The following is a 15,824-nucleotide window of genomic DNA, read 5'->3' as shown; positions in this document are numbered from 1 at the left end:
TGGTTAGAATTTGTTTTCACTGTTGAAAGCTGTACATAAGTCGTTCTGTTCTTTGAGTCAGACAAGAAAGGATGCCATAAAATTTTTTGCGAAATATTTACCGGATTCTACTTTATATCAATTTGAATACACAATGACAATAGAATGAGAGACTAATCTGGCTTCATATTAAAATTTCCAAAATATAAAAATATTAATATACACAAGGAAGGAATAGGTGTTCTCAAAGGAAAAACGTGCATTCTGGACTTCGCTAACATACGAAAGCATGACATGTAACAGCCATTAGAACAACCAAGAAGAACCAAAGCAGACCGAGCATTTTAGAACAGCATTCCAATGCCAAGAATGCTCATCCAAAATTATCCATTCAATTACATGAACCCACAACGAGCGTTACATAATAGGCTAGTAAACGTACCCTTATTAAATTGTTTGATATGATTTAGCATATAGTAAATTTAATTACCCAATTTTCATATGTTTAACTTAGGATAGGTAAATGCAAAATTTGAATACTTTACATCATTTAGTCCTTGTTTTGTCCACTTTATTACCTTATACGATCTAGTATACTTGCTAGTAAAAACAATAGGATCACACCTTTTAAGAAAACTGAGAGGGAATACAGACTTCACATTAAAGTTTATGATGGAACAGAATCACAGACTGTCAAGAGTTAAAAGCGCAAGCTGAATGCTAGGTGTATGCTGTTTTTTTCTTGTTATCTGCCTGGTGAAATTTAAGCAAATGCAGCAACACCCCTCACCAAAAGAACCATTTTTTGCCTGTTGGAACTACTGCAGGTTCATCCTTCTTTCTCTTCTCCATTCCCTGCTTTAGGGACTCTAGCCTTTTCCTGCAAGATATAAATAGTTAAGCAGTCAGTAATTCCAACGATCTGGAAGCTTCAACTAGTAAGCCACCAAGAACAAAAACCTTCTGTCCAAGAGTTATAAATGCTATAAAGATTACTTGGTATCTGTAAGACGACCATGTAAACTCCATCTCTGACGGAATCCTTCAATTCCTTCCATTCCACTGGCAAGAATAAAGCGCCTACAAATATCAAAGTAACAAGTAACAAATTTTCTAAGAGAAATCACTGTTTACACCCATAGAAAGCAAAATAATTTTGTGTACTATATTAGAAAAAATAAATGCACATTAAATAATATGATAGGCCAGTCACTCCACTCTCACTCTTCCGTCACAAAAGCCAATCCCTCAAATTGAGTCTGCTAAGTGATACAACTAGAATTGTATCTGCCAGAGCCCATGGATTCAGTGATGCAATTATATTCGAATCCACATTTTATTTGACAGAAATCATTCTATCAAAGACAAAGAGTCTTGCATCTACTATATTTTACAATAAGATAAGAGACTTTCCAGATAATTAGTATTTACCCAATTAAAAGAATTTTAATATAATATCTTTAACTGACATGATTGTGTGAATATACCATCATTGACAAACTTTCATAAGCCTATAAAATTCTGCAGTAAATAATTTATCTTCGGAAATCACCTTTCCAATGATGTGACTTCTGATTCAAGCTGAGCAGCTCTTTCCTTTGCTTGATCTAAAGGCATTGATAATCCCAATTTGTGCTCACTATCCTGAAGCCTCTGCCGTAGTTCCTTATCCTGCAACTCAATTTTGTAGAAAAATATCAAATAGAAATATAAAAAGCAGAGACATATTTCAGAAAAGCCCATATTACATATTAAACATTGGGAAAAAGGAAAATAGAAAGCAGACACAAATAGAAATTATAATATCTCACCCTCTTTTCAGAACAATCTCGATACAAAGAAATTTCATCCTGACAGAATGGCTCGGTGCCATTGATTTGCAGGCCTATGAGAAAAAAACAAGAATAAATCGCTTTAAAAAGCATATCTTGATTTAACTCAAATGCTGAAAACCATGAATGAAGTAGCATTACGCGTCAGAGACACTAGAGAATTTGATGTTGACCCAATAATTCACTCTGAAACTAGATTTTGTTAATAAAACATTCAATCAGTCATTATTGAGCCGTCATAGACAAAATTACTATACATGGTACTGTTTCTGTATAGATTTTCAATAATTTGGTAATTATTTCTAGCTTATTAAGGCCTCACCGAAAGGGACCTAGGATCTCCCCAAATTTAATTCATGGCACCAATATAAGCAGCATGACTTACAGACTACTCTATTGAAAGACTTCTCCTGACAATAACAAAATATAGAACAATTCCAAAAGCTAGTTTGAGATATTTTTCAACCAAAAGAAATAAAGACTTACACAGGAATAGAGTTCTTAGAATGTCATCACATAAATCAACACCTTCAAGAACATGAGAAGCAATTTCTGGTGGGATGATAGGTGATGGCGGTCCCATCATCAGATCATCACCAACCAATATAGTTTCCTCCATAGTTGGCTGTGAATCAACTGAAGTCAACAAAGTAACAACCAAAGTCATGACTCCAATTATAAGTCTAAAATGCAATGGGCAATTTTAATAATCACATGAAGCATATAACAGAATGAGATGTAAACCTTATGAGCTCACACTTAGATTTCAGCAAATATTAACTTAGTGAGAGGAGTTGCAAAAAAAAAAAGTGACAGGCCACTGAAATGAACACTCTTAAAGGCCAGATAAAGATTTGATGTAAGATAAACACCATTAACTGCATTATGACAAAAGATAACGTAAAAGATAAATTTCACAAATTCATTATTCTATCAGGTATATGACTCGCAGAAACTATGAAAAAACAAAATTCCAATGTGACAATAGAAATGGTGGTATATATTTTTTCTTTTTTTATACGAAATTGATTATTAATTTTTTTTCACAGCTTTTTTCCTACCATCCATGTTTGCTCTCAGTTAAGCTTTCACAGTGAGTCAACCAAAACCTGTGATCTGCAAAAAAAAAAAAAATAGAAGCAAGAAGTTAAGAACAAAGCCAACAATGTAGAAGAATAAGAACAAATGAATAGGAAAGAAAACCAAAGTTAACGATGTACAAAAACAAAAATCTCAACTGATGTACAACATAAATAGTGACGCATTAGGATTACAGAGTGGAAAAATGAAAGAAACCCCAGCTTGGGTATTTCATCGAACAGCTGAGATGCATTATTCAACCTGTGCATTCGGTCGCTAAAACAAGAACTTGAAAATTATATTATTAAAAAACTTTTCGATAGTTGAAAATTTGCAAGTTAAAATGAAGCGATATAGTTAGAAGGGTTTAGGGTTTACCAGCACACACAGTTGTGCTTGAATACAGAGACAAGGCAGCACGATGATTTGGCGCGATGGCAACAATAAATTGACTCTCCCTAAATCATACTTACTTTCATTTTCCGCCCAAATATTGATGAAATGACCAAGGTACCATTTATATTTGAAAAGTTCATTTTCCTCCCTGTTTGATAAATTTATTTATAAATACTATTAATTCTTTTTTATTAAATTATAAAAAGACAAAGAAAACCCTTTACATTTATTAAAACTAAATAATAGTTTTGTCCTAAAAAATTTATAAAATAAAATGGGAGAAGCTATAATATATCAAAATGTTAGAGAGAAAGAAGAAAAATTTAACTACTATTATTAATGTCTCTATCCGATGGTTGGTGAAAGATGTTGTGAAGGATAACACCACTAATATCGAGCAATGTTTTCTTTGTGAGTTTGGTTTAAATTCGAGCTCAAATAATACTATATATTATGTGTGTGTATATATATTTTTAATCTAAAAAGACTCTTTTAATTCCGCAAACACTAATTCATATTTTGTAACTTTCTCACTGGATGCATTAGTAACTTCAGCACGTATGATCATGGATCAACTGAGCTGCTATTAATTTTGCTACTTTAGTTCGTGCAATTTGTGTATTGTGATATCACAGTACTTGTACAATGGATCTGGTGTACTTCTTTTTCAAGTGCCATCTCATCATGGATGTCTTGTTCTCGGCATATCACATTTACCTCTTTGTCTTATTTATTCTTCAAAGATTGTTTTAATTTAACACATTGTTATCAACTTGCCATACTTATAAAATTTGTCTTCTACCCAAACTCCAAGGGGAAAGCCCAAACCTAGGGCCCAACCCTCTTTCCTTGATCTACTTGACTTGTGTTTGTCTTTCCTCAAGCCCTTAAAGAATCAAGAATTTTGTACTTGCTCTGAAAAAATAGATTTATTGTTGAATTATTAAAATAGATTTTAATAAAAAATTACCTAATTATATAATAATAATATATATTAAATATCTATTAATTTATATATTTAGAAAGGTGGATATAATTTATATATATATATAATTGACAAAAATAGATGAAAATTACTCGTATAAAATGGACAAGTGTTCTCGTAGGAAAGACTGTGAATGGGTGTTGAGAGCGTGTCCGTGGAGTGTTGAGTGCGTGTCCGTGGAAAGATTTTTATATTTTCTTTATAAAACAAAAATGCATTTTATCGTAGTATAATTACATACGAAAAAAGCTGCCATCGTTGTTTAAAACGTGCGTCAAATGTTCTGAGACACATTTTCCTATTTCTACGGCTTTGGCTGTCCTGTCGACACTTCCCGCAGTCAAAGATTTGCTCAACTGCCTCTTTTGTCTTTTCTTTGGAGTTCATATGATTCTCTTTGACCGTTCACTTTCTCTGTGACTGCTCAACTCCCTCTTTTGTCCTGTCGACACTTCCCGCAGTCAAAAAGTTTGACATATATAAACCTGAACCCAAATTCAAACTAATATATATTAAAAAAATTAAAATACACCTTACAAGTCACAAATTAACTAAATTTAAATAAATGAGTTTGATGAGCCGAAACCAAATTTTGTTTATCTACATGAATCTATGTTAAGTATAAACTTTCTATCTATAAAATAAGTTAAATTTAAATTAAATTGATCTCAGATTTGGTGAGTCTAGCTAAACCCTTCTAGAAACAAGCAAAAGATAAATTTTAATCTATTCAAATTTGATTTAACTTAAATCTAATCTTAGTTGAAGAAGACAAATACCAAGTTGATCTGTATTTCATGAAAGGCTTTCTTGATAGATGCACGTGTTAAAAAGACTTTCAATATGAATGAGAAAGGACAAGCATGCGGTTATTAGCTACGTAAATGAAATTCCGAATTTCGGGCTCCTTTTTCTCGCACTATTTCTCAACCATGCGCCCAACGTATGCCGACATTTCCTCAGTTAACGCATTTGAAGAGAGTTAATCACCCCCAACTTGTATACGCTTGTTCAAAAGTTCAACTGTCAATATATTTACAAATTAATTATATAAATTTATAAATATAAATTAAAATTATACTATATAATTAATTAATTAATTAATTATGAATTAAGAAAATAATAAATAATCATATAACTTAATTATAAACTATTATTTAAATTTATTTAAATAAATTTTTATAATTTATTTATCCATATAATTTGATTTCTCTTGTAGTAAGCGGTGCAAGCAGGTTGATTGAAAAGAACATGTTTTAAATTATGAAGCTACTTGTTGAATAAAAGGGTTTGTGCTTTATCAAAACCAACTTTCGGGTTTTCTCTTTCTTAAAAATAGTTACTATTTTATTCAAAACGAGGAAAAATTGAAAAGCACATGCAATTTCTGTTGTTCTTAGTATTCATGAATGTTTGTCGAAAAATTAAAAAAAGGAAATTAGAAGAAAATTAACTATCTTTCCAAACCCTATATATTATTAATTAAAAGTGTTAATCTTCTTAAAATACCCCGTGAAACCCAAACTTTCTCTCACTTTCCTTCTTTCCATTTAGCTATTCCTCTACGTAAAAGAAAATGAAATATTATATGTGGATAAATAATTAATTGATAAAGCCGAAACGGCAGCCGTTTGGTAATTGACTAGAAAGATATTTATTTTATGTATAAAATATATATTTATATATTATTATATAATTGAGTATTCTTTATTTTTAATTCAAAATCACTTAATTATATAATGATATATATAAATATGTATATATTTGTACTCAAAGTAGATACATATAATTTTATTGATAATAAATTTTTCAATAAATAGTATTATGCGCATAATTTTTTTATATAATTTTAAGTATAAATAATGACAAGTTACCATATGATTAAATAATTAAAAATTAAAGATAAAATAATATTTAATTATATTATAATACATTGCTATTTATTTACAAAAATTATACATATAGTTTCATTGTTTTCGAGTATGTTTTGCTTTGAATGACAATTATTTGCACTAAAACTATATGTATTAACTTTGAATACATAAATAAGTATATATTTAATATATGTCATCATATAATTAAGTGATTTTAAATTAAAGATAAAATAATATCTAATCAAGTGATAATATACATAAATATATATTATATATAAATTCAAAATAGATATACATAATATTTTTTATTATCATTAATAATTGTTTTTTAAAGTTTTGATATTGATAGACTTAATTAAAAATATTTATATATCATTATATTAAATATCTTTTTAAGCTATCCCATCACAACTTTGTCCCTCTCAATTTTATGAATATCCTCCTCACAATAGAAAAAATCATATCATTTTCTTCAATTTTATTCAATCTTCTAATTAATTTTCATAATTTTAAATCCTATCATTTTCTTTTTCTTTTGTATGATATCTCAATCAATTTTCAAACATCAAATTGAAAGCACTTCCCATCGGATTGCTACTTGGCTATGACAACAAAGCTCGACAATCATGAAAGCTAACAATAGCAACAGCCAGGCTTGATAACAAAAATATCTTGCCAAAGCTCTTTGTCAAAAATTATCTCACTCAATCGCTTGCCCGTAAACAACATTAGAACGTCTTCCTTCAATTATTGCCTTACGCACCTGTCTCACTTTGCCCCCTAACTTATCTTTTATCTAACTTGTTTTAATTGTGTCATCGATATTATTCTCATCATTGATATTAGTCTTTGATTAGCTTCCATTTGACACCTCACAAGTTAAGGAAAAATTAAAAATAATATGATAATAATTAACATTTAAAACTAAATAAAAAATATTAAGATTCTGTGCGTGAGAAAAAAGTTAATTAAAAAAAAGTTGGGAAACAGTCGTTTGGCCAAATAAATACGGCTGAGAAGTACGAAGTATGTACTTAGAAAATTAAAACAATGGCAAGAAGAAGACGTCTCCGACCGTTGAAGGGACAGAGCGTTGTTATTTTGCGCACGCGTTAGTCATGCAATAATAAAATTCTTGGGCGTCAAGACAATTTTAGAAAAAAAGAAGGCACGCACCAGTAATGAATGGAACTTCTCTGGCTTTCTCAACATATAAAGCCCCCATCCCTCCACACGACTCCTCAGTCCTAACACCGTATCTTCTTCATTCGTCTTTCTCTTTCTCTTTGTTTGTTTTATCAAATGGGTTCTGATTTTGATTCTTCTCTGTGGTTGCAGTCTCTCTGCACCACTTTCTGCTTCATTTTCTTCACTTTCACCACATCATTCTCCTTGTTTTCTTTCTTGCTCTATCTATTCCTGAAGCTGAAGCCCTGGTGTCAGTGTGACACTTGCAGGAGTTTTCTCACCACCAGTTGGTCGAAGGATTTTGCTAATCTCTGTGATTGGTACACTTATCTTCTTGAAAAATCGCCAACTGGGACTATTCACCTCCATGCCCTTGGAAATATCATCACTGCAAACCCTGAAAACGTTGAGCACATCCTCAAAACCAGGTTCGATAACTACCCTAAAGGGAAACCTTTCTCAGTTATCTTAGGTGATCTTCTCGGTCGAGGTATCTTCAACGTTGATGGCGATTCCTGGAAGCTTCAGAGAAAAATGGCGAGTTTTGAGCTCGGTGGTGTCTCAATAAGACACTACGCTTTAGATCTTGTGATGTCTGAGATTCAATCCAAACTAATTCCTCTCTTATCATCCGTTTCGGATAAAGAAAAAGTGTTGGATCTGCAAGACGTGTTCCGTCGATTTTCATTCGATAATATTTGCAGATTCTCCTTCGGTTTAGACCCCGAATGTCTCCAGCTGAGTATGCCTTCCTCAGAATTTGCAGAGGCCTTCGATCTTGCGTCGAAGATATCTGCAGAGAGGGGATTGGCTTCATCGCCCTTTATATGGAAGATGAAGCGGCTGTTAAATATAGGCACAGAGAGGAAGCTTAAAGAAGCTTTAAAATTGGTGAATGAACTATCAGAGAAGATGATAAATGAACGCCGCAAATTAGGGCTCTCCAACAAGAATGACCTTTTATCAAGATTCATGGGCTCCATCCACGACGAGAAATTTCTCCGAGACATTGTCGTCAGCTTCCTTTTGGCTGGCCGTGACACGGTGGCCTCAGGCTTAACCAGCTTCTTCTTCTTGCTATCTCAACACCCGGAAGTCGAAGCAGATATCCGGAGCGAATCAGACCGAGTCATTGACCCGAAACAAGATTCCATCAGTTACGAAAAAATCCAAAATATGCATTACTTAAACGCAGCTGTACACGAGAGTCTGCGTCTGTTTCCACCGGTGCAGTTTGATTCAAAGTTTGCACAAGACGACGACGTATTGCCGGATGGTACATTTGTGAGAAAAGGCAGTAGGGTTACATATCATCCCTATGCCATGGGTCGTATGGAGCGGATTTGGGGTGCAAATTGTCTGGAGTTCAAGCCGGAGAGATGGTTGAAAAACGGTAAATTTGTACCTGAAAATCCATATAAATACCCGGTTTTTCAAGCTGGGCATAGGGTTTGTTTAGGAAAGGAAATGGCGCTGGTGGAGATGAGGAGTGTGGTTATTGCCGTGGTGAGAAGGTTTAAAGTCCGGGTTGTGGAACCTAACCAGGCACCACTGTTCGCCCCTGGTTTGACTGCCACTGTGAAAGGGGGATTGCCGGTAATGGTTGAACAAAGAAGAGACTGAGGGGCTGACCTTAATTAATCAGTGTAATATTACTGGTGCCTGTACAAATTGAATGATCTCGAAATGGGATTTTGACATGAGAGAAAAAAACAAACTCATATCATTCAATCCCAAGAAGACTTTACGTATATTCGCATGTCCTTGGTCACTGAAGAATTATTATATAGTTTTCATGAATGCATTTGTAATGAGAAGAAATGGCAATGGAGTTCTTCCCCTTTGATCAACTTCTATATGAAACACTATTTTAACTATAACAATAATTAATGATATTAATTATAACAATAAAACTATATATGCATAATTTTTTACTATATAATTGAATATATTAATAATACTTGATCATATGATAATTACATACTAGAAAATGTGTATGTTTGTTGTTGTTTTTTTTCTTCTTTGAAAATTGAGAGAAAGATGATTAATAGTATAATATGAATAAAAAATGAATAAATATGACCTCAAGAGTTAATAAAATTAATAGATTATTAAAATTTTTAAGGTGAATGTCTAAATTTAAGTCTCTATTATATTTGTCAAATGTCCAACAAATACATATTACATATAGAACAAAATACACTAAGAAGGATTGAAAAGAAGAATTGAAATGTAGAAGATTGATATAGAATGACACTCTTAAATTCTTCTTTAATCTTTACCACCAGGCAAAGAAAGCGAAAAGCAAAGTATTTCTAAGACTATTTAAGTTCGAAACTACAGCATTAATTATGCGAATTAGGGGGTAAAAAATGTTTTAATACCAAAGATTGGGTGGCAGAATGTTAATCACGTTAAAAAAAAAACCAGACCGGTCGCCTTTCCAATTTAATTAGGGTTCCCAAACTTCCCTAAACCCTTCACTGAAAATCAATGGAAACTACCACGGGCCATTCCAGACCCAACAAAAAACGAAAAACCGGCCAAAATCCTGAAACAAATTTCCTCGTAGACCTTCAGTCATGCTCCAAATCCAAAGACCTCCAAACTGCAATTTCTTTATACGAATCAGCTCTCTCTCAGAATCTCCGTCTCTCTCTCCAGCACTTCAATGGCATTCTTTACCTATGTTCAAACTTCGTCACCGACCAATCATGTAAAGACTCTGCTATCAATTATGGTCTTCGAGTATTCGATCACATGCTATCAAGTAACATCAACCCAAATGAGGCTTCGGTTACGGCCGTTACCCGGCTGGCGGCGGGGAAAAACGATGGTGGTTATGCTTTTGATTTAATTAAAAGAATGAATACAGAGTTCAATATTGTTCCGAGATTGAGAACATATGATCCGGCATTGTTCTGTTTTTGTGAAAATTTAGAGGCTGATAAGGCTTATGAAGTTGAAGAGCATATGGGTTTAATGGGGGTGAGTTTGGAGGAGCCGGAGATCGCAGCATTGTTGAAAGTGAGCTCGGAGACTGGGAGAGGAGATAGAGTTTATGGGTACTTGCAGAAGTTGAGGAATATGGGAGGCTGTGTGAGTGAAGAGACAGGGAGAGTTATCGAGGCTTGGTTTGATGGAGAAAAGGGTAGTGAGGTTAAAGGAGTGAGCTGTGATGTAGGAATGCTGAAAGAAGCGATTTTGAAGAAGGGAGGAGGGTGGCATGGGATGGGGTGGATTGGGGAGGGCAAGTGGGTGGTGAAGAAAGGGAGTGTGGATGAGAGTGGACAGTGTTGTTGTGGTGAGCAGTTGTGTTGTGTTGACATTGACGATGTGGAGACCGAGAGGTTTGCTCAGTCCATTGCTGGATTGGCTCTGGAAAGAGAGGTCAAGGCAAATTTTAGTGAGTTTCAAGTGAGTGGTTCTTTTCCCCCATTTTTTCGGCTTTCCAATAAGTATATGCATATGGATATGTTGAGGCTTACTTTTGCAATATTTTTTTTTCTGCTTCGGATTGTTATTATGCCTTTTGAGAATAGAATAATTGTTAAATGGAACAGTCGTTTGAGGAAACATTATTTGATACTGGGTGATTCTGTCACGGCATGGTTTGATACTTTGGCTTTTCATTTTTTTTGATTTATTGAAATCTATGGTCTGTGGCATCAAAAAATTCAAACTATACTCACCTTCTGATCCAAAAGCATGCTTCCTTTTAAAACCAAAATGAAGAAAACGAAAGGAATGAAATTAAGGGTTCCTTAGTCTTTCTTGGTGACAGAGATATACATTTTTATGTCTTCACACAATGGCAGGATATGGGCAACTTTTGGTAACCTACTGAAATACTTTCATAAATTTCTCAGTTTTTGAATCTTGATTGATCATTTTCTGAATTTTACACATACAATGTATGAACTAATCACCCTTGATAAATGATAAGTGGTAATCAAATTGTCGAATTAGGTCAACTTTGATCAGTTATAGAATATTGCATATTTGTTGCCAACTGAAACATTGCTTTTTGTTTGTATAAGTTCTCCTTTTTTTGTATTAGCAACACTCTACCTTGCTTTTCCTTATTAAATTTTTAATTTTATTATTTTTTTAAAGGATTGGCTAGAAAAACATGGTGATTATGAAGCTATTGTGGATGGAGCTAATATTGCACTCTACCAACAAAATTTTGCAGATGGGGGATTCAACATTCCTCAGGTTCCTTAAGGCTTGAGTTGATTATTTATTCTCTTTTATCTCATATTTGGCTTGGCCATTTGCTAAGTGCCTATATCTCTAATACATTACCTTCATGCTTTGAAAATTGCAATAGAGCAGCTTGATGCTGTTGTGAAAGAATTATATGATAGAAGTGATAAAAAGTGGCCTCTTATAATCTTGCACAATAAACGTCTTCGATCGCTTTTGGAGAATCCTTTCTACAGAAAGCTAGTTGAGGAGTGGATGGACAAGGGTGTTCTTTATTTGACACCACATGGTTCCAATGATGACTGGTATGCATCTCTAATGCAATTTCTTTTATTCTTTCATGTGTAGCTAAAGTAATTTTCATTCAAACTTTGACTCATTGTTTTGACATTCTTTTGTTGCAATTTATGCTATGGAGTTCATTACTTAACTCATTTTTGCAGTTATGTTGTGAGTTGATGTTGAAGAGTCGGTAGAAGTGGTTGACATTTTCAGAGGTTGGAAATGAGGGCTTAATGAACTAGGGGGCAAAACTGGTTTGGTAGCTATTTAGGCAAAAAAAAAAAAAAAAAAAAAAACACGCCCAAAACAAATCTAGTGATGAAAACTAGAGAGCAAAAATGATTAGGGATAACTATGAAGGCTTTGATACTGTGTGGTGAAGTGAATCTTATTAACTTGATTTCATTTGATAGGTAACCATACAATGTTTACATAATATTTTCGTACAAATGGGAGATATACTCCACAATGATAGGAGATATTCTAGTGATGCTAGAGGAGAAACATTAGGGATTTCCACACCTTTCATGATGAATGAGGTGTTTCAGTTATTAATTTAATGAAGCTGAGTCCTTCCTTTTCTTGGTGACTCATCTTTTTTTGCATTAAAATATTACTGGCACATTGACCAGATATTAATATATGCCCTTTCAATTCAGGTATTGGCTATATGCTGCTGTCAAACTCAAGTGTTTGCTTGTGACGAATGATGAAATGCGTGATCACAATTTTGAACTCTTAGGAAGCTCCTTTTTTCAGAAGTGGAAAGAAAGACATCAAGTATGTGCATTCTTAATACCTTATACAATTTATATCCAGTTAATTCTCAGCTTTGTTATGTTCTTTCATTAGTTTCTATCATTAATCTTCAATTCTTTTGATGTTTATGATAAGTTCTGCATTGGAATATTTGAGAATTCATATGGATTTCTATTCGTGAAATATATATATATATATATATATATATATATATATATATATAATGCTGTTGATGAAAATGATGCAATTGTTTGGAGGTTTATTGGGTCTTCTCTAGCTGAATCGTTTACATTTCTTATAGGGTTTGCAGAACAACATTGATGTATGTGCTTGTAGGATTGTAATATTATATAATCAGATTACACGATATTTCTTTTATTAAAATAATTGTTTCATGTACTTCTCATTGTCAGTCTTTCAAAATCTTGAATATACTCTTCAGCACCACCCTCTCCTTGCTTAAGAGTATGCAGTTGAGATATAATACTTGCCTATGGTTTTGGGGTAGAAATCTCCTCTTCATGTATAATTCTTGCCTGTTTTAAATGATATACAATATATAGTAGTTAACTATTATGTAAGGTTCTCAAAGTATCTTGATGCTATTTTTAGTTTGTCTGACTTGTAAACTTTGATTTAGTGCTACTGTTATTTATGGTTATATATTTACATTTTCTGGAAATATCAGGTGGGGAATTATTTTCATTAAAATAATTCTTGGCAATTTCAGGTTCGATATACTTTTGTCAGAGGTAATCTGAAACTTGAGGTGCCACCCCAATATTCCTTCGTTATCCAGGTAACATATTTTATTCTAAATTGTAGCCTCATTTAGTAGCCGGGCTGTGGTATATTGGTATGTACATTGCATTTGTTTTTTTTTTTTGGTTGTGTAGAAGACACGATAGTTTTATGAAACCTGCTAAAAGCTTTTTCCTTTTAATTTGGGTAAGTTATGATTTTAATCAATTGAAGGTTTGATTTTGGAATTAACTTCTACTCAATGGAAAAGATGCCGCAATGTTGACATGCCATGAAGTGCTTGTTGAGTATGCGACCTTTTACTAAATTATGTTTTAGGAATTAAGTTATGATTTTAATCAATTGAAGGTTTGATTTTGGAATTAACTTCTACTCAATGGAAAAGATGCCGCAATGTTGACATTCCATGAAGTGCTTGTTGAGTATGCGACCTTTTACTAAATTATGTTTTAGGGCACTGTAAAAGAGAGAGCGTGTTAAAAGTTTTTAGCCTCTGTTTTCCTGTGAAACCTTGCAGTAAACATTTAATTGACTAGATATTGTTTTCAACACTTTACTGCATAATTATTTGATGTTATTTTCATTTAGATATAGGTTTCATTTATATTTTTATATGCAGTACTTAGTTCCAGTCTGTGTTTCAGGAATCAGAAAAAGGAGCATGGCATGTGCCTATATCAGCAAAAAGCAATGGACCTTTGCAAACATGGCTTTGCGTTACCAGGCCAAGTGTCTGTAAACCATATGACAGAGATTTGGAGACTCTTGGAACTGCTGCAAATGGCCATGCACTGTGTGGTAATAGTGAAATTTTGAAGTCATACAACTCAAGGGATTTTACAAGTCACAATGAAGACCGTGGTGGCCATGATTCCTTGCAAAATTCTTGTAGTAATAGCACAGATTCGACACATATCTGAATTACTATGACAACTAGTAAAGAGAAGGTCAGCATCCCCACCCACCACAATTTTCTCAATCAATGCTTACAGGAGGGTTACTTGCATATTGTCAAGCAACCAGCTCTTGGCTATTTACTTAAGTTACAGGAATTTTTCATTGCGTCCTCCCAAATGAAATCCCTTTTATTCCAGTATTTTGGCCCAGGTGGTTGTACTTTTAATGAGCTCATTTCAAATATGTTTCCTTTTTCCCCTGAAGAGTTATATCATTTCACGAACTCGAGTTTATTTATTCGGGGCTTTTTTAACTTGAATAATCTCACAGAATGATGTTTTACCTACTTTTGAATTGAAGAGATTCAAATGACTATATTTTCATGTCATTCTTACCATTTATTCATTATGTGAGGCTTAAGAGACCTTTTGTTTTTAGATGACCTGTACACTATATCACGCATGTATAATTTTTTTGCGCATATATAATTTCTCGGTTGTATTTTACTGACATTGAAGATAGTAACCATTGTGGTTACCCCTTTCTACCATTGTTGAGTATGTTTTCAAAGTTTTCAGTTAGATTTCGACTACCAAAAAAGGGTCAACTTTCAGTCTTATCACAGTCAACCTATATATTTATTCCAAAATATTGTGTTACTAATGATTATTTATGGTTTATGTTTATAAGTTTGTGTTTTAGGTTTTTGAATGAAAATTACCGCTTTTGTAACTGTTTAAGGAGAAATTTTCAATTGAAAGGATTAGGGTTTTCAAAAATGTTTAAGAAAACTATATGACTTATGTAAAGGTTTTGTTAGTTCTCTTATAAGTAATTTTGGAAAACGTAAGAAATCATTAGGATCATCCAAAGCAGTACTACTTTTTGTCAAACATTTAATCATGAACAAGAGATGTGACTCTCAAAATATCTCTGAAATGACTTGAAGAATACATGGCTCATACATTCGATTTGTTAAATATTCGGTATCTATCGCAGTCTAACTAGTTGCAAAATCTTAATCAGTCACTCGGTGTTCTTCTATGTAGAAAGGGCAAAGAGCTTATATTATGCTATTTTTACTCCTAAAATTGGGAGGCAATTATTATATGGTCAAATCTCTTTCATTAAGTCAATTTGTAAAATTGATAGATAATGAATAAATGTTACTCCACCTGACAAGTCAGAAGATCAAGTCTCGAGAAGGTTAACTTATTTTTTAGAAGTCTTAAAACAAGATATAAATACCATTTTTATCATGATTTCAATAATCATCTGATAATAAATGAATATTTCCTTTTATAAATGAATTATCTTTTAAAAAATAAATAATAGTGTGATTATATTATTACAATTTCATAAATACAAAAAAACCCATCATGTCATTAAATATTGTAATTTCTTAAAAGTAATCGTATAAGTATAAATTCAAATAGTGAGTAGGGAAAGGGATCATCGGAAAGAGAAATATTATGTATATACACTTTCGATACACAAATAATAAATCATTATATAATTGAGTGTTACTTTATCTTTAATTTAAAATTATCTAATCATATAATAATATATTATTTATATATT

General features: G+C 32.8%; 3 protein-coding genes across 3 annotated transcripts; 2 read left to right on the top strand and 1 right to left on the bottom strand.

The window, feature by feature from the left end:
- Positions 1–583: 583 nt before the first annotated feature.
- LOC123225820 lies at positions 584–3,413 on the bottom strand. The gene is made up of 7 exons (XM_044650098.1): positions 3,270–3,413; positions 2,873–2,927; positions 2,298–2,447; positions 1,791–1,864; positions 1,532–1,650; positions 976–1,059; positions 584–859 (listed from the first exon to the last, which is right to left on the bottom strand). Exons 2-7 carry the CDS (start codon positions 2,877–2,879, stop codon positions 766–768), a joined length of 528 nt encoding a protein of 175 aa, XP_044506033.1. The 5' UTR covers positions 2,880–2,927; positions 3,270–3,413; the 3' UTR covers positions 584–765.
- A 3,815-nt stretch (positions 3,414–7,228) lies between these two features.
- LOC123225251 (cytochrome P450 94C1-like) lies at positions 7,229–9,184 on the top strand. Its single transcript, XM_044649170.1, has one exon. It carries the CDS (start codon positions 7,449–7,451, stop codon positions 8,955–8,957), a length of 1,509 nt encoding a protein of 502 aa, XP_044505105.1. The 5' UTR covers positions 7,229–7,448; the 3' UTR covers positions 8,958–9,184.
- A 592-nt stretch (positions 9,185–9,776) lies between these two features.
- LOC123224798 (proteinaceous RNase P 2) lies at positions 9,777–14,680 on the top strand. The gene is made up of 6 exons (XM_044648521.1): positions 9,777–10,751; positions 11,451–11,552; positions 11,673–11,848; positions 12,485–12,605; positions 13,315–13,383; positions 13,991–14,680. The coding sequence occupies exons 1-6, from the start codon at positions 9,828–9,830 to the stop codon at positions 14,264–14,266; spliced, it is 1,668 nt and encodes a 555-aa protein (XP_044504456.1). The 5' UTR covers positions 9,777–9,827; the 3' UTR covers positions 14,267–14,680.
- Positions 14,681–15,824: the final 1,144 nt, after the last annotated feature.

This window comes from Mangifera indica, chromosome 9, assembly GCF_011075055.1.
Source record: "Mangifera indica cultivar Alphonso chromosome 9, CATAS_Mindica_2.1, whole genome shotgun sequence".
In the NCBI taxonomy this organism is placed as follows: Eukaryota; Viridiplantae; Streptophyta; class Magnoliopsida; order Sapindales; family Anacardiaceae; genus Mangifera; species Mangifera indica.
Note: the sequence above shows the minus strand (reverse complement) of the source record. Positions and strands in the feature narration are given on the sequence as shown.